Below are 22,007 nucleotides of genomic sequence, written 5' to 3' on the forward strand. Positions count from 1 at the left end.
ATTTTCATTCCCGTTTGGTAATTCAGATGGAGGAATCAAAATTTAACATAGCTAAAAGAGTCAATATTATATATTTACATTTATACCATGAAGTTTTAATGATTTCTAGATCTTCGAATTCATGGAGGCAAAATGAAGAGAAGACTGATGACTGATGGAGATTTGGAATTTTTTATGTGTATAATGTATATAATATGTTTATAATGTATATAACAAGGAATTTATTTATAGGAGTGTTTGTTTATTCACATGGATAACTTTCAACACATCATCTTCAGTGAAGCACAGATCCTGGTCGTGGAGGAAAGAGGGCAGTTTACGGGAGAGCAGGTGCAGCAGGAAGGCAGGTCAGGGGAGAAGGAGGCTCGCTCAGGAGAGACAGCAGGGTGTCCACTTCCCCAACGCTGATCGTTACTGGGAGGCCCCTGAAATCCAGAAATATGTTGTTGCATTGTTTTTTATTTTTCTAAGCTCACTCTCAGATTCACAAGTTGATCAGAATGGTTTCATTCTTGAAATTACTCCTACTAAGTATGATATTTTTATTGAAAATTATTATTTCATTTTGTCCCAGTCATGGTAGGAAATTTTAGAAAAGATAGTTATGCATAAATTATACTTAACTCTTTTTCTAAACATTCATCTCTTATTAATCTAGTCATGCAGTATTTTATTTTTCTCCTCTAGAGGTTACCTTATAAACACTGCCGTCGATGAAAGCACAACTTTACCAATCCCAGAGAAGGATTTCCACAAATAAACCAGAAGGATAAAAGTAAATCAAGTTAAGATGTTGACAAACAATAGCTTAATATAAAAAGCGTCATGTATAAATGCATAAATATTTGGGACATTTCTCTCTTGAATAAATTTAAGAGCAACGTTTCTAATTTGCCTTTAAAAAAATCTTTCCTGCACAACCAGTAGGACTTACCACTAGAATATACAACTACATACTGGGGGGCCTTGGGGAGAAGAAGAAAAAGAAAAAGAAGATTGGCAACAGATGTTAGCTCAGGTGCCAATCGTTAAAAAGAAATCTTTCCTGCTCATACCATGTTCCTCACTACTGTTCACTTCAAGCTCCCTTCAGACAGATTGTTCTAAGCTAGGGGATGTTTATTCCTATGTTTGCCCAAGTCCATTTCTGGGTAGCTTTCTTCCTCTGTTTGTTCTAACAGTTGGCTCATTTGTGTTCATGTTTTTTTCTTGTTTTCTCATTCTTGCTCCATCTTCTCCCTCAGTGTGTAGTTTACATGGAGGAAATATATGTCCCCAAGTTAATCACAAAAGTATATATTTGCATTCACAAATTTTAAGAGATATTGTTATTTCTCCATGCATGGTATCAAATTGAGGAGATTTTCATCACCACAGGGCATTTTACATATTTTATGAATTTTCATACAGAAATTGATGCATGAACTTATTTCTAAACATCTATGTGGATTACTTCACACGTTCTTAAGGGATGGCCTCTGTGATTCTTGAAGGACAAGACAGCTTTTCTCAGAGGTGCAGGTGAGAGGGAGGTCAGGTTCGTGGTCATTAGAAAGGAGATCAACTTCAGGAGCAACACGTGCACATCTCCTGACTTGCTCTTACAGATGAAAAGAATATGATGAAAGTGAGACTGAAGGAATTAAAAATCTTCCCTGGGGGGCTGACCCAGTGGCGCAGTGGAGGGGTTCGCACGTTCCGTTTTGGCGGCGGCCTGGGGTTCGCTGGTTCAGATCCCGGGTGCAAACACGGCACTGCTTGGCAAACCATACTGTGGCAGGTATCACAGATATGAAGCAGAAGAAGATGGGCACGGATGTTGGCTCAGGGCCAATCTTCCTCAGCGAAAAGAGGAGGATTGGCAGCAGTTAGCTCAGGGCTAATCTTCCTAAAAAAAAAACAACAAAACTTCCCTGGGCTACAAGAAGAGAAAAAAATGTTTGAGATAACCTTTGCTAACTGCAGCTGTGCATACTCAGCATAATCAACTGTTGCTTAAAACTAACCAGTTCTTTCTCTTCCTTCTTAGTATATGAGTGAGCTGTTTTTCCAGGGTCAAGGTCCAGACATCAAGATTCTGCCTCACAGGGTTGAATGCAGGCTGAAGTGAAAACTAACCAGAAAAGTCCAGACAGTCCAGAGAAAAAAATTCAGTCTTCAGGACCAACAGCAGTCTGGTGTGACGGCACCAACCCGCATGCCCCCATGCCCTCCTCACCTGCCTGAAACACCGAGTAAGAACCCCTACCTTTTCCCGGGCATGAGGTGGACTTGAGTTCTAACTCCCCTCTCCTCATCTGCCTGCCTTTAGATAATACACCTCTTTCCTTGCCACAAGCCTGACATTTTGCTTAAGTGACCTTCCTGCATACAAGTTTACAAACATGCATTTGTGTACTGTAATAATAAGGGATGATTTTTTTCTACTAAAAATAAAATATATGTTAATGAATATTTTAACATAGTGATATATATGTTCCTATAGATATATATAATACTGTTTACTTTAGCATCCCTTTAAGACTAAAGATTTTATATCTTCATGATATTTGTATTTATTGGAATCCCATGTTGCCTCAGTTTTAATTATTTGAAGACTCCATCGCTAACATCAGACAAATCAGATGTTAAGTCAAAAATTGTTACAAAGGGAACAAAAAGGACATTATATATTGGTAAAATGACCGATTCTCTAAGAAGATATAACAATTATAATCAAATATTGGAACCCCAAAATATATGAGGCAACACTGACAGAATCGAAGGGAGAAAAAGAAATAGTTCTGGAATAATAGATGGATACGTCAATACCCTGCCTTCAATAATGGATAGAACTGCCCGACAGAAGTCACGATGAAAGAGAGGACTTTGCAGCATATCCATTAGTCCGAACACACATATACAGAAAACTCCATCCAACAACAGCATAAAAAATATTTTTCTCAAGTCCATGTGGAATATTCTCCAGAATAGACCATATGTTTGCCCATAAAAAAATTATTAACTTAGAGGGGCCGGTGGTGCAGCAGTTACAAGTGCACATGTTCCGCTTTGGCGGCCGGGGGTTCGCCGGTTCGGATCCCGGGTGCGGACATGGCACTGCTTGGCAAGCCATGCTGTGGTAGGCGTCCCACATATAAAGTGGAGGAGGATGACATGGATGTTAGCTCAGGGCCAGTCTTCCTCAGCAAAAAGAGGAGGATTGGCAGCAGATGTTAGCTCATGGCTAATCTTCCTCAAAAAGACGGAAAAAAATAAATTAAAAAATTAAAAAAATTATTAACTTTAAAAGATTGAAATAATACAAAGTGTCTTTTTCTAATTACAATGGGATAAAGGTAGATATCAATAACAGAAGAAAAACTGGAAAATTTGAAAATATGTGGAAATAAAACAACATATACCCAAAGAATCAATGGTACCTTTGATCAGTCAGTCTGAGTTTTATTAATGCCTAGATATTTTCATAGATACTTTGCTGTATGGAGACTCTTTCCTATCCATTGTGGCAGGTGTTATCTGAGTAGTTTTCCTGATCTTATTCCTTCTACTGGCAGACTGACAATTTCTTGAGTCTGTTGAGGTGGTTCCTTTTAGGATTTTTGTCTTGTTTTCTGCCTCAGTGTGTAATTTTTGATAAATATATTTACCTTACAACAACAAACCATTTCGACAGTCAACAAGTTATATAATCTGTTTAATGATTTCTTTGAACAAAATGGAAACTAGTCAACAGTCCAGACTCTGCTTAATGGAGTTAAATATCTATCACATACAATTACGAATTGACTTAAAATGCATTTGTTATTGTCAAAAATAAGTGTTTGGTAAGTCAGTGACATTGGTGACCGCAGACGTTTACTGCATTGTGGAAATTGAATTTTGACAAATTTATTTTCTGCAAATTGCTCTTATGCAGTATACTATATTCAGTAGTTACCCTTCAGCTAGCTGTGGTCTTCCTGAGAGTCCAGAATTTTTCAAAATCACCTTGGGGACTACGGATCTGCTCTATCTTTCCTTTAATGGCAGGAGAGGGATTTACCTCCCACCAGGGCCTCCTAGGTATTTTCTGGTCCAATGAGTTACCCTGGAAGGACCCACAAAGAGTATGCCCAGAACTCTGGAAATTTCAAAGATTCACCTGATGTCCAGTAAAGGCTGGAGCTGTCCTGGGAGAAATGAGACTACAGCCTGCCCAAAGTAACCTCAGGAAGGTCCATGTCCTCCAAGGAGAACAGAGCCATGGGACCCTGCTGGCCTGGGTGGCACGTGCAGTCCAGGAGAGCAGAAGGTAGGACACCTGGGCTTTGCAGGCTGAGAGGAGTCCTATTCCCTGCAGTCCAGGCTTCTCAATGCTAAGGGGAGGCCCCAGTGTGGATCTGAGGTCCTGCCCTCCTGTAGGAACTCACTCAACCAGCCAACTGCTGAACAGCTGAAAACTGTAGAGTGACCTCTGGAAGGTAGGAGGGGATCAGAGTCCCTGCACCTCTGCCCTCTAGACTCTGCTCGAGGACTCTGCATGGGAGTGACCAGGTTCGCACATGTTCTCCATGCCCTTGATATCCCCTCCTGCTGCTTCTCTGCCCTCAGGGAACACATTCCATTATGTGACCCTAGGTCTGTGACTCCAAACTATATCACAGGCAGCTGATTGGTCCATTGTCATTCACTTTGGTGTCTCTCTAATCTAAATTTTGTCTACTTCTCTAGTATTAATATCATTATTTAAATTATGTATGTCATTTTGGTCATTGTAATGGTTACTCATCTTTATTTTTATTGTAACTTTACCTAGGAATCATTTTTGCGGTGGTTGTTCTAAACATTGAAAAGATTTGTCAATGAAAGAAGGATCAGATTTTTCTGAGGGTAATTATGGGGGGAGGTCCCTGTAGGCAGACATAGCATCACTGACATTGGACTGTCTGCTGCCGTTTAAAAGAAGGAGCCTACCTCCAGGGTCCCTGCTTGGCCTCAGTTATTCAGTAGGCCTGTCTGCTCTGGCCCAGGTTCTCATCTCCTTTTCTCTCTTGGCCTCTTCACCTCCATGTCCCTGGCCTCAGTTCCTCTACACTGGATTCCCCCACTCCCCTCCACATCTCCTCACCAACCAAATGCAAGAGTTAGGTCTCCTCTTGGGAACAGGGCTGCTCACTTTCCTAAAAGTTACACCAATTACCCTCCTCTTCACTCAGACTCAGATCCCTTCTGCCTTCCTCTTTACCCTCCCTACCCATCATCTCAGCTCTGGCCACCAATCCCACCTTAAGCCCTGTGCTACTCCTCCTCAACTCCTGACATATTTCCAGCCATGCCGTGACTCGCTTCCTGTTGATTGCCCAGGTGAATGTCAACTGGCTCGAGTGACAAGGCCCTCCTCTCCTGCCTCAGTTCACCTCCGATGAGTCAGCTATTCTACACCTTGGCCCTGACCCTACGTACCTGTATCTTCCCTTCGTCTCAGTCAAGGACCTCCCTCTCCCCAAGTTGCACTAGCAGCCTTTAGTGCTTCAGCCTCACAAACATGCCCCTTCCTTCTGACACTTCAGTAGTCTCAGTGACACTCCCAGGCCCCTCAGGCCCAGCCTTCCAAGAAGTGGTCCCTAACCACTGGGACTGAAGACCCTGCCCATGTGCATGCCACTTCCTCCATCGTGACTTTGGAGTGAGAGCTCTACAAAGGCTTCAGAAAAAGGGATAAGAGAGACTAATGCAACTGATAGAAAAAAAGTCATTTTAAGAGAACTGTCTATGGAAAATCTCATCCTTAAAAAAGTCACCGGGAAGTTTGACTTTAAAAATTAAGTGTAGACTCAGCCCCGTGGCCAAGTGGTTAAGTTTGCGCGCTCCGCTGCGGTGGCCCAGGGTTTCACCGGTTCAGATCCTGGGTACGGACATGGCACCGATCATCAGGCCACGTTTAGGACGTGTCCCACATGCCACAACTAGAAGGACCTGCAACTGGGATATACAGCTATGTACCGAGGAGGATTGGGGGAGATAAAGCAGAAAAAAGAAAGAAAAAGATTGGCAACAGTTGTGAGCTCAGGTGCCAATCTTTAAAAAAAAAAAAAGTGTAGATGACAGTCTTCTCAGAATTCAGAGCCATTTCTCAGGGTGTACACTTTAGTCACTTAATTGAACCTTTCGGAAAAGAGGGATGAAATTCTGAAATGGATCTGGAAGAGACAGGTGGAGCTGCAGGAAAATGTGTAATCCAGTCTGACTTAGGAAGGAATGGACCAAATCATTAACTCTTCTTTCCAAGTGAAAACAGCAGTGGATGCAAAATACCAGCATCAACATGATTGATAAGCGATCAGGAATACTTCATTTATTTCCTTATTCCCTTACTTGTCAAATTTCCAAAATTAGACACCATATTTTTCCAGCTTTATGGAGACGATCATCGACAAATAAAAGTGTATACCTTGAAATTGTGGAATGGGATGATTTGAACACATGGATATTGGGAAATGCTCACCACGGTCAACTGAAGGAACACGTCCCTCACCTCACGTGGTCTCACATCCGCTTTGATACATGGTGTGGTGAGAGAGCTAAGGACCTACTGTCAGAGAATTTCAGGTATAAGAATAGAAAGTCTAGTCCTGTAGTTGACAATGTTACAATTTCTAGGGGAAATAGGATGAAATCAAGAGGTGCAGGCTTTTACCTATCAATGAAGTTAACCGTAACGACTGAAAAAGGAATAAAAAACAGATGACTCAAACACAGTACCTTCTTCTGCCAAGCATAATGTTTTCAGGTCAACTTCATGCTTTGAAAGACAGATGAACAGACAAAGAGCCCACAGGATGTGCTGCTTTTCCACCCTGTGCTGCACGTACGGCCAGGGCCCCGAAACAAGAGAAATGACGGCATCTTGCCTCTTGGAAATAAAGACCCAACTTATTTGGCATTGGCCAATGATACAATTGTACATAGCACATGCTAGCAAAATCAAAGAAAACCTCTTTGAATGAACAGCTACTTTCAACAAAATAATGAAACTCCAAATCAAATGACCAAAATATGTAGCATTTGTGTGTAATTTCCATCAGAGTTTAATTAAGAAGAAAGATTACTGACAATACCCCTTCTTGTCAATATATGTCTATTATATATAATAGATCCATATATTAGATCCAGGAAAACTTTTGTAGTTTTATGAAAAAACTCTATCAAATACCCCTAATTGAAATAAAGTGACAAGTAAATAAGGGGTAGTTAATACATATTGTAGTTGGGGAAAAAAATCACCAAAAGACACTTTCTCTTCCAATTAATGGATAATTCCATCAATTCTATTCAAAATCCCAAGGCATTTATCTTAAGAAATGAGGAGACAATTGAAAAATTAAGAAGTAAAAGAATGGAGCCAGAAATAGTATATGAAAATTTCTATAATTAGAGGTGTTAAAGGGATTTTCTTTTCTTTTAGAAAGGAAAGAAATTATTCTTGGGAAGCAGTTCCTGAGAGTGGTGGGTGCCACCTTGGTTTAATGGTGGGAGGGACCACGGGGCACAAGGCCAGTGGTGAGTGATTCAGGGGGGCACACAGTCCTTGGAATTCGGGGATGCAGGATGAGCCCCCCAAGCTGCTATGGGAGATCCCAGTGTGGTCCCCTGCTACCCAGGGTGGAAGTGACCAGGATGGGACCTAGCCCTGGCTACAGGGCTGTGGACTCAGGTCATGTGATCAGATTCATAGATGATTAAAGAAATACAAATTTAATAGTTGATACAATCGCAAAAGCATGCAAGTCACAAACTGTAGAAACTCTCCAGCCTGTCAACTGTATGGAAAAATGGAGACACTCCACCAGCAATAGTGGCAGTGGTATTTGTTGACCTGCTTTGTAGGACAAGAAGTTCCCTTGGACTAAATGAGGAATTTCCCCAATGAGGTTACTCAACATTTCCATTCCTGTCTCTTAATCAAAACCCAGACACGAGCCTAACACTTTCCGTGGGACTGAGGGCTAGTGGAAGAGAAATGGTGAAAATAATACAAATATCAACCAATCAGAGAGGAGGCTAAAAGAGAAAGCTCCCATTCACCGACATAACTACATAGTAAAGGACTGTTACACTGAGTGAACTAGAGTTACGATTCTCCACACAGAAACTTCTCGAGAACAATGATTTGAGTCACGAGACAAAGTACAAAGGGAGCCATTCACAGAAGGACAGATATTCTCTGATGCCCTTTCTTTGAATTTCCAGAGCTGTCCAATTCAAACAGATATAAAAGAAAATGGTGGTAGAAAGGTCGGCAGGGAGGGAAAAAATGAAGACTTAGTGTTGAATAGACATGGAGTTTTGGTTGGGGAAAATTAAAAGCTTGGAAAATGGATGACAGCTTTGGTTGTACAACAACATGAATTTCCTCTATGCCATAGAACTCTAAGCTGCACTGCGTTAAATTAGTAAGTATTATGTCACACATATGTTACCACAATAACAACGATGCGAACTGGAGGAAGAAACAGGCATATACACAAACATTTATTTATCTTATAGAGAATAGATATTCTTACAAGTATGCATGGATGTAGATAGGAGTTTCAAAATGGGTGAAAATGCTAAACGAGACAGGATAGTTCAAGGCTTCAAGATCAGCTGAGATCAAGGCTGGGAAGATTAGCTTGATTGATTGATAGATATCCCCTTCACACAGTCATGTGACCTTGAAACGCTATAAAAGCCTTCCCCCAAAGGAAACTCCCCCACTGACACTTCCTCAGTCACCTTGGAACCTGCATTGTGTCCAGGGCACTTGGTCTTCCACCCAACGTTCTAGAATCTACTGTCCTCTATGAGAACTTTCAAGATTCCTCTTCCTCTGAAGAGAATGACTTGTAGTGAGACACGTCATGGTAGTGCAAACATGTCCTCTAGCTCCAGGAAACTTGGAGGTGACTGTTGAATGAAGAGGAAAAGTCACAAGGAGCTGGCTACTTCTGTTGAATCAGCCACTGCCCAGAGCTGCTGGGTGTACAAATTGTGGAAACCAAGATGATACCTCGGTACAGACACACAGGCAGCACTGCCCTCTTTCATTGTGTGAGTAGAAGTTACATTTCAAAGGGTACTTATCAAAGTGGTGTGTAAAGTTCTTTTATATTGAAATCCGTTTTATAAGATTGAGTCAAATTGCGGAGATGACTTTTTTTTTTGATTTTTTGAGGAAGAGTGGTCCTGAGGTAATATCCACCATGAATCCTTCTCTTTTTGCTGAGGAAGATCAGCCCTGAGCTAACTTCTGTGCCCATCTTCCTCTGTTTTGTATGTGGGATGCCTACAACAGCATAGCGTGATAAGCTGTGCATAGGTCTGCACGCGGGTTTGGAACTGGTGGACCTTGGGTCCCCGAAGCAGAGCAATTGAACTTAATCACTATGCCACTGGGCCAGCCCCTATGGGGATGACTTTTAAACTGGAAGATAATAGGAGACTAGGAATTTAATCCATATTTGTCTACCAGTTTCTGAATTTGGGGACAGTGGGTAAAGGGCTCAAAGATGTGCTTTGCAGATTTTAAACCGTTCCCTGTCTTGGAATGAGATGTATTGACTCTGTGGAACGATTTCAGTGCAAATTCTGATGTGCAAAATTGTCATGGCTTTGTTCATTTGGGTTATCCAGTGTCGTTAGAAAGTTGTATTGTAAAATGTTCTTTCAATATTAAAATTCTCCCAAATATGACATATTGTACATGATTTTTATTTCTAAGCATGCAGATCATTTTAAAAATTACTTTTATTCACCTAAGTCTCTTTCACTGGGTAAAGGGGAGCTTGATAGCATCCGTGGTTTCCTATAAATACAGATGCTCGGGCACACTCAGCCCCACTGCATCAATGCATGCGTATTGACAGTGTGCTGAAGTGAATCTTAGGCAGATCAAAGTGAGGTAAGCATGACCTCACTTTGACCCACATCGGACTCAGTTGGGAAGATTTAATAAATATACATTTTTTAGTCCTACTCCCAGAGATACCAACTGGGGTGTGTTTTTTGGAACCCAGGCACTGGGATGTTAAAATCTCTCCAGATGATTCCAGCGGGTGGCAAAGTTTGAGAACCACTGGAGGTGGTGAGCACAGATATCAGCTGAGTCACATGCTATCTACAGTTTCTAATTTGGGAAAAGATCTCACTAGCATCAAGAAAACTCACATAGCTCTGTAGAGGATTTCCTTCGGGAGAGTAAATGACCGCTCCTACCTCTCTATAGAACACCCATTGGCAGGTGCTTCATTCTGCAGAGGTCTGTGCCTCAGGAGCAGGGAAGTCGTTGGTTGAGTGCACAAGGTCTTGGCAAACAAGGGAAAAATCATGAGGCCACACTTGGGTGAAGCACTAGCCTGACATAACTTCTGAAATGGTCCAGTCTTCTTGGGACCCAGGTCAGAGGTGCTTCCTTTCGACCCGTAGCCCCTTGTCTCATGGCCGTCATCCTGCCTCATTACTGTCTTCTAGAGTCTGACAAAACCAAAATCATTTTGCTCCTTATTTCTGGCAATGTAAAGACTCTGGAGAGACACTGAAAGATTTCTACCTTTTGGAATCCTTTGAGCATTACAGGAGTCAGGGAATAGAAGGGTCGATCATAGATGGTAATCTGGGTTTTGAATGATTCCAGCAGGGTTATGTGGGCTTTGATCTGCAAGTACAGGGATCAGGATGTAAGAAGATATGAAGCTTTTATTAAAACAGCATTGTTGCTGTGGCCACCCCAGAAGAGCCTGACGTCATTTCAGAGATAACTGTATTCCCTAAATCATTCTAGGTGATTTCTATGGGAACTCAGAGTTGGGAACCCTTTAGCTAACATTCCTTCTCACGCTCTAATGAACGAAGAAAAATCTTGGCTCTACAGGGCTCAATTCTAGAAAATTAAAATTTTGAAAGTTTAAGATGGACCCATAAATTTTCATTTTTAACTAGGTCCATGGTGATGGTCATCCCTCCAGACATACTTCCAGTAGCACTAAGCCTGGGAAAGAAGGCACAGGACATAAGCCCTGACATCCAACCATCATCTCTCAACAGAAACACAGTGAGTTTCAATGAAGATCACCCATGGTCTCCCCCAAAGGTTCCATTATTTGCTTAACTTCAGGTAAATGAGAGAAGAATAGAGGAAGAAACAGAGTCTGAGCAGGGCAAGTTTCAGAAAACAGGATATGTTTTTACATTAAACAAACTTTATTCAGCAACTACTGTGTGGTTACAGGTTTGTTATAGTATGCTGTGTGTTTGTGAGTTCTTTCCTGGAGGTCTGACAGGGGCAATCTTGCAAGGAGATCCAGGCAGTTCTCTTGTCTGTTACCAAGATGCAGAGTTTGGATTCCTGGCCAAATATAGGTGTGGCAGGTTGTAAGTTTGGCTTTGATTTCACAATAGGATACTTGGCTTGAACCTGTGGATTTAGGGCAGGGCCATGGCCAAGTACTTTGGTGGCAGCCTGGGGAGCATCATGGGAGCCAACATTAGGCACTTTGTCTGTGAGCTTAACAAGGAGGGTAAAGTCCTGACCAAAGTACCAGAATGTAGGCTGGAGGGAATCTGTGGTATCCACTCCTTGACTATCTTATCCAGTAGGCAAAAAGAAGTTTAGTTGAAGTTTTTTGATAGGAGACACAGAAGGGCATCTCATGGCACTTTTCTTGAGAGTTGGCTGACCTGTGAGAACAGGATCTAAGACAGATTTCCTCTTGGAATTTGGAGGGGCATTGGTCTGCTAGGATGCTGTAAGAGAAGACACCGCTCCTAAAGTATATATTAGGATTGCCTCTCAATAAATGGAACATGGAAGTCAACTAAACTAAAAGCTGCAGAGCAGGTAAAAATAAATTTAGCAGCAAAATTATTACAAGTGGTCATTTTAGTATGAAAAGAAATTCAACCCGGTTATGTTGAGGAGAAAATAAATCATAATATGAACCTGTTATAATTTTGTCATACTAAAAGTAAGCATTTTAAATATTATGTCTTGTTAATCAAGTCAAAACAAGCTGTTTCTGTCTGGGAATGTCAGAGCTAATGCTGTTTTTAATGTGTGTGATGGACTATTTGGGACTATTTATTGCAACTTAAAAGATATTCTTGCATATAGGATTCTAGTTTTTGGAGGCATCTAATTTATCATTTGCATATGCCCCCTCTAGCATGGTGTTCACAACCATACAAGTAACCATAGACAAAGAAAGATTGAAGGAAAGGTGACAACTGAGGATACACCAGTAAACTGGAGTCTCATTGGAGAGAATGGAATTTTAAGGAGTTTATCACCCAGAAGAAGCCTGGGAGTGAAGCAATTCAAGGTTACCCAGAAGAGAAAAAGAGCAGGTGTACCAGGAATTCCAGGGTATTTAGAAGGGAAATGGAGCCTCACTCTCAGATGGCCACCACGTTCTATCAATTCCATCCAATTTTATTGCTTTATCCCTTGGCGTCTCCTTGGATATTCCTAAGTTACAAGCCTAGCTCAGCTGCAATTCTCACCTATTCTTTTTGTCCTGTCCACAACAGGAATAAAAATTCTTGGGGTCCAGTCTTCTTCAGTGTTTTAGGGTGAGGCAAGTACTGAAGTCTTGTGAACTCTGCTAGGACTGCCCTGTCCCTCATCTCAGACCCATCGATCAACTGCAGATAGTTGGCCAGTTTTCCCCATTAATTTAGGCTATTGTTTTTGTGTCTGTGATGTGCAAAGGTCCCACTTGTACCCTTCTCTCTCCCTCTTAGTGTTTCTTAAAGAGTGGAATGAGCTTCTCCCTGGTTCGGACCCCTGAAGGATATGGGGTTCTTGTCTCTTTCCCTCCTGGGTGGAGGTCCTTTACTGGAGATGGCTGTACACATGGTGGGGAGGTGCCTAAATAAAGTATCTTTAGGGTACAATGACCTAGCATTGGTTACAACCTTCCACACTTTCTTTCATCTTTGTTTCTTCTCTCTTTCAGTCTTGTTAGAGGATCCTGAGTTCCAGAGCTTCCAGGGCTCTTTGGTTCCAAGTTCCTCTCTTTATTTGGCCCAAGGGCTAAGGACACAGAGCCCCATCTTACCACTTCATGGGGCAGCTCAGGCTTCCTGTGGTGTTCCCAAAGGCTCTGCAGTCCTTGCATTGCACCTGTGGGTGGAAGACAACAGGATCAGTAAATCAGCAGAAATCACAGCCGGCTTTCAAAGGCAATTTAAGGACATATTTTGCGATTTGAATATTGGTTTTGAAGAGAGGACATAGGCATGTGGCCCACTAGGTGCTAGGATATTTAAGACAGCATGGCCCTGACACAGAAAATGTTAGAGAGGGACACTAGGAGGAAGGATTAGAGAGTAATGAGATATATTTCAAGATCTGATAAACACCAGAGTAGACATAATAGGAAGTGAGGCCACTCCTCGGAGACTCTAAATGAGCAATCTGCCTGCTGATGGGATCCAAAGCCGTGCTAATTGTATGCGCTGGTAAAACTGAGTTACCCGTGCAGAACATCCCAGGCACATACCACTTTCTGGAGTCTGTGGATCCCGCTCATCCTGAGAGATTCAAGCCTCCACTTACTCTAGTATCTTCCTCCTCCTGTGCAGAGCCCTCTGTCCCACAGGTCCCCTCTGTCCTTCATCACATTCTCCCCTGTGAGGGTCAGTGATGCTGATGCTGTTTGTATTGACTTGCCATCTGACTTATCTCCTTGGAGCTTTCAGTCAGCCTTGCTCAGGTATTAATTCTTAGATGTCCCATTTCACGTGAAAAGGGAAGATATGTCAAGTCAACACAGAGAGAGCTGTCACTCACACAACTTCTCTACAAGTGGAGAAGATAGAGCCTCAATGACCACCAACCAAACCAACAACTGCTTTCTGTTTTTCACAAAGTGGTGTCACATGAGGAGACACTTACCTACCTCTGCCATGATGACCCTTTCCAAGAATAGGACCCTGCCTAGACAAGACAAGGACTTACAAATGTCGAAGATCAATGTGTACTCAAGAATGGCTTGTTTTTGAGACTTCATGAAGGTTAGCACAATAGACTACAGTAGATAAGAGAAACACAACAGTTTTTAAGACATTCAAAATAAAGAATGATTCAAGAATGCTACCACTAACTTCTGGCCATGATATTTAAAAATCTGGAGTAAGGTATGCTTTCCTCTTCAAAATTCAGATGATCACATTTGACCTGAGAGGAAGTAATTTCCAGCTACAACTTAACATAGAAAAAGGCTGTCTCCCTTTCAGCCTGGGGGCCTCACTGCTGAAGGTGTGGACTGTTCCATTCACTGCTTTATCCTCAGTGCTCCACTTTTAAAATCGTTTCTGATAAGGGTGAAATGTATATGTTTGAATGAAGAATGAAAAATAAATTATTTAGCCTTTGATTTCCCTCAGCAAAACACTAGATTCCATAACTGCTTACATTCTACACAACTCAGGGGGATTTGAACATCACGTAATAATTTGCATTTGACTCATGTATTTTATCAGTTTCTCTCCTAAGACATATAATTACAACTTACAGAATCCCCACTCCAACATCAAAAGCCACATAGATGCCTATTTCTCCAGTTAGGCTATTTTTTTGATGTGGAAACCAAGGACCAAAATTGTACTGGACACCACCCTGAAGTCCTTCTGTCCTCCTCCTGTGTGTCAGTAGATTCTCAGAGAGGCGGGCGCTGACAAACTCTGCAGGAAGTGACACAGCTGCCAGGATGCCTGAGGACTGTCTGTGGGGACATTTCCTCACCAGCTTCTTCTTAAGGGCAGGTGATCCTTAACAGTAATCTGGTGTAATCAACATGATCCAATCACATTGGATCCAATCACCTCCTGGAAAACATGTGGTAATTTGTTGTTTACCATTTTCAAATGGTAATGCGTATACTTCTAACAATATGTATTTCCTGCAAGTAAACTCATGAACATTTATCAATATGCTGTTTCATCCTGTACCTTACCTTTTGATCAAATAATCGTCCCTGAAGTTCTTCCTGCTGACACCTGTAGCCCTGGTTCATTCAGTTTCACTGTGGTTTGCCATTTATTCATATAGAAGCGTTGAGTTGCTTTTTTTTTTTTTTTTTAACCCTTTCACCTGTTGGCTGACACTTATAATTTTAAACACGTCTCTTCCAATGGAAATGCAGGCATGAGTACGTCTGGGCTAATGTCCTGGTTAATATGAACACAGAATAAGGACTGGGATGTCTGGATCATCATGTTTAGGCATTTTCACACGTAGTCGGAGTCCCAGCATTATTTCTAACCTTAAAGCCTGGCTGCCCATCTCTTATTGAATATTTTTATGTTTTATACTGTTCAGCCTTCTCTGTGTGATGTTACCCACTGGAGGGGTCATACTCAGTCAGCTGACCAGCAGGGAGACACACAGGCAGGTGGGGGAGGTGCGTGGACTTCCCAGAGGACTCAGAAAATATTGTACTTGTGTGGATGGGTGTGCAGTCATTTCTGAGGAACCTCCATGCTGTATGTTCACTCTCTCCACCATTTGTAGGAAAATGAGAACAGGTCCTGTGTCTTCAATTATTCTCAGAGAATGCTGGTGGTTCTGGTGGGGTGAGGATGCCTTCCCTGGGTCATCAACGCCAGCCCAAGATGTTCCTGGCCCTTGGAGACCACATGTAAACGTTAACGTTAAGAGCTTCAGACAGGTAAGGGCATGCTCCCCAGGACACCCTTGGCCATGCAAGCACTGGAGGGACTGTGCCTACACATGTCTGAGGGAATCCCTTGGTGTGAACTTCGATATTTATTTAAAGAAAGCTGGCAGGTAACTTTTGATGACAGAGGCGGCAGTCAGGACAACTTTAAAAGATATTAATACTATGTAGCAAAAACATAGGAAAAACATATTTCTGAAGTATTTTGTTTTATATTATTTTATCCTTAAGACATTTTCATCTCCATAAAACTTCCATCAAGACAGAAGATTTTTGCCCCTAATTTCCAAATAAACATTTACCTACACTCTAACCGCAAAACTCTGTGCATCCAAATACTGTCTTCACACAGAACACAAACACACACTCCGCTCTTCTCTGAATTTGTTTAAAACACAAACTCTCTCCCAATGCACAATCCCAATCTATCCAAAGCCAGAAAATATGCACAAACACCCACATCCTCAAATGTACACACTTACCCCATACACCCCCAACACATATAAACCACAGAATCTATATTAAGAAAGCCTCATGTTCACTAACCCATAATAATAATAATAACAAAAACCAAACCAAAACAAAAAAATGCGTCATCTCCAAAACTACGGAGCTTGCCCAGCTCCTTACCCCCCAAAAACACTGCATTGGGCTTATTTTGACAACCCCAAAATATGCGTAATATCTGCCAAGTACATTTAGTGGAAAATATGAGGTAAAATAAACATCGTTCTCCATGTCTCTCAAATGCACTCCAAATTCACTATTTGACAGCCACCAAAGTGATTTACAGGTATCCCACACTGCAAAACTTCAAACATCCCACCCCCCATCAGCAAATGACTCTTCAAATACAGCACAACTGGAAAGCCCTCAGACCCAGTAATAAATTCAGCCTTTTCCAATAACATCACTGTGGACAGCTACACCTCAAAGTCAGTATTCACAAGTTCACACAAATGCTGTATCCCATGAGCACACCCAGACAGACAGTCCTTCCACATGTCTAGATTACTCACACCTACAGCACACAATATTTCCTGTACATGCCTGAGTGAGCGCGTGTGTTTGTGTGTTGGGGGTGGGGCATGTTCATCAAAGCCTGTACCGAGACTGCTGGAATGCATCCAGAGACCTCTGCCCCTGCTTGTTTTTCCTCTTGGTAGCTCTGGCTCTCCCTCCGAGACAAAGGACTTTGCCCATGTTCATTGCCCCCTGAGCTGGGCTGCCCCTAGCTGAATTGTTGAGGCGGTAGTTTTCCTGTTCAGGTTGATTCTTCCTCATCCTATCTCTGTATTTCGACCGATGAATCACAACTGCGTGGGCAGGCAGGGCAGAATCTATCCTCCTGAGGTTGAATTCAGGCTTCAGTCGCTTGTGTTCTTGGAGGGATCTCCACTGGTCTAAGGTGATTTGTTTGACTGATGTATCTCCCATGTGCTTCTCCGACTCAGGAACTCTGACGCTGGAGTCTCTTTCAGGCTCCCATTTGGCTGCAACCATGGTTGGGTGGTCAGCCACGAGGGATCTTGGTTTCCCATCTATAAACACACTCCCACTGTCTCTTTCTAATTCACTCTTCTGGATGTAAAAGAGGACATAGGCACATTGGCTCAGGGCAGAAGTAACGTCACAGGCGGTGACCTTAGCATCATCCATTTTATACCACTGACCATTTCCAGCTTTTATATAACAGAAGTAGTGTCCATTGTGACAACTCCACCCAGCATGGACCAGCACGGCATAGAGTACATAAAGGAGAGGTCCTGAATTCTGCTGAGACATGTATTGTTGCATGTCAAGATACTCAGGATACTGCACATCCTTCGGCATTTTGCTGCCTGTGAAATTTGAGAACCGTTTCAGTAAAAGCATAAGGACCTTGGAGGAAGTATGCAAAGTCAACGTCTTGGAAGCAGGCACCTTCTTTAGACACATACTACAATGATACGAATTTTCACCATCCAGCTTTTCAGGCTTCACCAACTGTTCCAAGGCTTGGTTCACACTCAGAGCTGCCTTGATATCCAGGGTAACGTCCAGGTAAGGGTCAAAAGTGTCTGAAACACCACGGCAGTGGAGACATTGGATTTGAGATCTCCAGTACCCTCCAAATATTTGACGGACTAGGGTGTTATCTGAGTGACCGTCTACCTGCTTGTACTCACTCAAGCATGCTTGCTGCATGGCATCCAGAGTGAACATCAGAAATTCATGAGCGTCTTCTTGCCGGCGTCTGTGGAAGCCAGTAACCAGTTCCGGCAGGGGCTGAATAACATCTCCAGGGTGGTAGAGGGCCCGGGTAATGTGAACTTGCATTGCACACAGTGTGCAGAATCTCTGATTCTGACAGGTTTTCGAGTGCTGCTGGGACAGCATATAGCTGGCCAGGGGTGGTGTGTATGTCAGACACTGCAGTGCTGCATTCACATAGCAGGTGTTCCCCATATTCTGAAGCCCAGCGCCAACCACATAAGGTCTCTTCCAACTCAGAAGACGTTTCTTTGCGGGAGCCGGCCCTGTCGACACAGGGGCAAAACCATCCTGCAGGTTGCAAACTTCTTGTGATAATGGCGATGGCTTCTCAATTAGAGAGAGTCCCCAGTGGGCCTCAGCACCACTTGCACTTGACCAAGAAGGTCTGAGTGTTGGAAAGACATTGAACTGAGACTCATCCCTGGAGTGGAGAGAAGCAGGCTCCATGCCTCTGGAAGCAACGTTCACAAAATTTCTCATCTGGCACCTCAGGTTGCAGAAGGATACTTTGCTCCCTGAGACAGTCTCCAAATGACACAGCTGGCCATCTCCTCAGCCCTTTTATGGCTCCCTCCAGCCACTTGATCAGGTACAGTATCCACCAATCAACTAGAAGCACTTGATTGGATTAAGTGTTTAGGGTGTGGTCACTCATCCCCTGGAGAGACTAACGGACATCTTTCAATTATTTTTATCTATAGAACACTGGAAACTTGTTTAATTGCTGGGATTATGTATACATATGCTGAGAATGGAAGTGAATTTTCTCCCAAAAGAGAGACAAAGAAGAATACTGGGATAAGTGGTGTGTGTGTGTCTGTGTGTCTGCGCACACTTCTGTGCATAAGTACTCCAGGCATGCACATCTCCAGTGTGCTTATATTCCTAAGGTATCCTGGTTTGCACTTGCTATCTGCTCAGGCTGCCATAAAAAAAATCCACACACCGGGTGGCTTAAACCACAGATGTTTATTTTCTTGAAGTTCTGGAGGCTGGAAGTCCGAGATGAAGGTGCCATTATGGTCAGTTTCTGGTGAGAACTCTCTTTCTGGCTTACAGAGAGCCACCTTCTTGGTGTGTGCTCACATGGCCTCTCCTTGGTGAGAGCAAAGGGAAAGAGAGAGAGAAAGCTTGCTCTCTGGTGTGTCTCTCTGTATGGACACTAATCCTATCAGATCCAGACCCACCCTATGACCTCATTAACCTTAATTACTTCGTTAGAGGCCCCATCTCCAAATACAGTGACACTAGGTGTTAAAACTTCAGGATATGAATTTTGGAGGAATCCAATTCTATTAATAATATATTTATTAAAAAGATTTCTGCCTTTCTGGCCACCACCCCGAAAGGAGCAACAAACATTTCAATGTGCTCTCAATTTCCCTAATTTCTGTCGTACTCATTCCTGACATATTTTCTTGATTGTTTTCAACTTAAAAGGATATAGTTTATGAATATCCACTTCCTTTCAGAGCAATAACAAGTGAGTCAAGGAGTGTGGGACATTCAGTTTTCCATGATACGAATGATGATTTTTCAAAGTGAGCTCACATATCATGTAGACAGAATTCCTTAACCACAAGCCAGGATTTATATAGGACTGTAAATTTTTTTTTTTTTTTGAGGAAGATTAGCCCTGAGCTAACTACTGCCCATCCTCCTCTTTTTGCTGAGGAAGCCTGGCCCTGAGCTAACATGGTGCCCATCTTCCTTTACTTTATATGTGGGACGCCTACCACAGCATGGGGTGCCAAGCGGTGCCACGTCCACACTCAGGATCCGAACCGGTGAACCCTGGGCAGCTGAGAAGCAGAATGTGGGAACTTAACTGCTGTGCCACCGGGCCAGCCCCTGAATTTTTTTTTAAAAGATTACTCTCCAGAGCTTTTGCTTCTAAACTTCCATCTGCTTCTATTTTTATTCACATACATAATGATCATGAAGTTGGTGAAAAATAAGTTTGTCTGCCCAGGTGCAGGCCCAGAAACTGTAATGAAATAAATCCTGTGGCTGATTTCACACTTCTTTGTAAAACCTCTTTTTCTGGAGATCCCACTCCAATATGAGCTCATATCCAAAATCCGGTGTTCTATTTTGCTGAATTTTAAATGCTACCTCTGTGAAATTATGCAGCAAGATAGAGTTTAGATTCTCTTGTTTCAGTGTGTGTTTCTCTTACAGGTGTGCCATTTATACACAATATTAAGTGGGAATTTGGAAATCCAATGGAAGAATGCACCCAAATTTAACCTGTGGCTTTAACATGTCAGTATCTATTGACCAAGTTTCAGAACAGGCAGTCTCTGCGGAAATATTTTTGAATGGATGAGAGAAATATTTCATACTTGATATGGTAAATCCAATGAATCTAGATCATCCTGTAGAAAATATGGTATTCAACATTTTGTTCCTCTATTTACGTCTGCATTAACACACACACACACACACATACACTATTTGTTTTGAATTACATGACAGCATCTATCAGCATCCATCAAGCCCCCAGTGATACGGCAGCCAGCACCAGCTGGCTGACTTCCTGCCATCTTTTCTACTCACACCTGTGGAAGTGCAGACACCTGAGTTTGTGCTCCGTAGACGAGGTTGGAAGAGGAGGCTTGCATGGTGCTCCCAGACCAGCAGGGGGCGAAACTGTCCTGCACAAGCATTCCACAGACTTCCTGGAAGACAGAAAACTCTGCAGTTGTTCAGGCTGTCGGGTTTCTATCTCCATGCCTTGCAGTGCAGCAGCAACATTTCTTGGGCCAATAAAGGGATAACAAACATTGACAGAGGCTCAGGTGGGCCGAGCACTCCCTCATTGTTTTTCTATTTTTGGTAGTGGTGGGTCACAGGCTCTGAGCTGGGGTAGAAAACACTGAAGATGCTCAGGCAGCCAGAAACTTGTTTCCCAGTCTTTCTAGGATGGTAGGAACAATTCCAGGGCACCCAAGTGGAATTAGAAGATTTTTAGTGGCTCTAGTGAGGCAAGGAGGCCTCCCTGAATCTTCCAAGTCTACATAAGTAGTACTAATCTCTGGAGGGAACGTGTACATTTTTGCAGAGGCTCAGTCAACCTAGGGACATCCTCCACTGTGCTTGCCTTCCCGCATGGGTAGGTACATGCCTAAGGAGGGGGACACGGAGCATTTCAAGGGTTTTGTCCCACAAGAGGAGACTAAGTGGTAAAACAGGAGCATTGCAGCCTCAGAATGTCTATAGGACTTTTGGGGACCCTCAGTAATGGTCTCCGGTAAATCAGACACTCCTCCTGCAGAGAGAAACTGTATCCAGTGTTATAGAATAACCACCACCAAAATTATCCATAATAAGAAGCATAATAATAAAAACAATGTTGAATAACAGCAGTAATGATAGGGTGATGATCACAATGACATTGATATTGGTGATAAGAACAAACCTAAGGAGATGGGGAGTTAGAGTACAGCCTCCCCAAAGGAAGTGACAAGGTACCAATAGTATCCTCATGGGGTATTAGATTTCCACAGAGTCCTAGATTGTCATAAAGAAAATTATTCCATTCTAACTTTTTTTTTTTTGAGGAAGATTGGCCCTGAGCTAACATCTGCTGCCAATCTTCCTCTTTTAGCTGAGGAAGACTGGCCCTGAGCTCACATCCGTGCCCATCATCCTCCACTTTATATGTGGGACGCCTACCACAGCATGGCATGCCAAGTAGTGCCATGTCCACACCCGGGATCCAAACGGGCAAACCCTGGGTGGCAGAGAAGTGGAACATGAGAACTTAACCACTGCGCCACCAGGCCGGCCCCCAGAAAATTTTCCATAAGGCAAAACCAAGCAGCCTGATGGCCAGAACCCCAACCAGGTGAAGGGCAGGGGTGAACTTGGGAGCTCCGGTGCACATCACATGAGGGGAGCCCTGAGGAACTGAGCTGGAAGGACCCTGATCTGGGACCTGCCAAGCATGTGATTCCCATCAGATTTTAGAAATTGGCCAGCTGGCTGTCAGGCCTGGTTGCCATGCAAGGAATGCAGGAGCCAGACTGACAACCAGTGTTCAGAAGCCAC

General features: G+C 42.8%; 1 protein-coding gene and 1 long non-coding RNA gene across 2 annotated transcripts; one reads left to right on the plus strand and one right to left on the minus strand.

Moving 5' to 3' along the window:
• The first annotated feature begins 8,814 nt into the window (after positions 1-8,814).
• Positions 8,815-14,946, plus strand: LOC139080156 (uncharacterized). Its single transcript, XR_011534429.1, has 3 exons — positions 8,815-9,072; positions 10,960-11,071; positions 12,975-14,946. It is a non-coding gene; the product is annotated as an uncharacterized lncRNA (long non-coding RNA).
• A 983-nt stretch (positions 14,947-15,929) lies between these two features.
• LOC103543472 (ubiquitin carboxyl-terminal hydrolase 17-like protein 6) lies at positions 15,930-18,551 on the minus strand. Its single transcript, XM_008510351.2, has one exon. The coding sequence runs from the start codon at positions 18,432-18,434 to the stop codon at positions 16,794-16,796; it is 1,641 nt and encodes a 546-aa protein (XP_008508573.2). The 5' UTR covers positions 18,435-18,551; the 3' UTR covers positions 15,930-16,793.
• Between the last annotated feature and the right edge of the window lie 3,456 nt (positions 18,552-22,007).

The sequence above is a fragment of the Equus przewalskii genome, chromosome 28, assembly GCF_037783145.1.
Source record: "Equus przewalskii isolate Varuska chromosome 28, EquPr2, whole genome shotgun sequence".
In the NCBI taxonomy this organism is placed as follows: domain Eukaryota; kingdom Metazoa; phylum Chordata; class Mammalia; order Perissodactyla; family Equidae; genus Equus; species Equus przewalskii.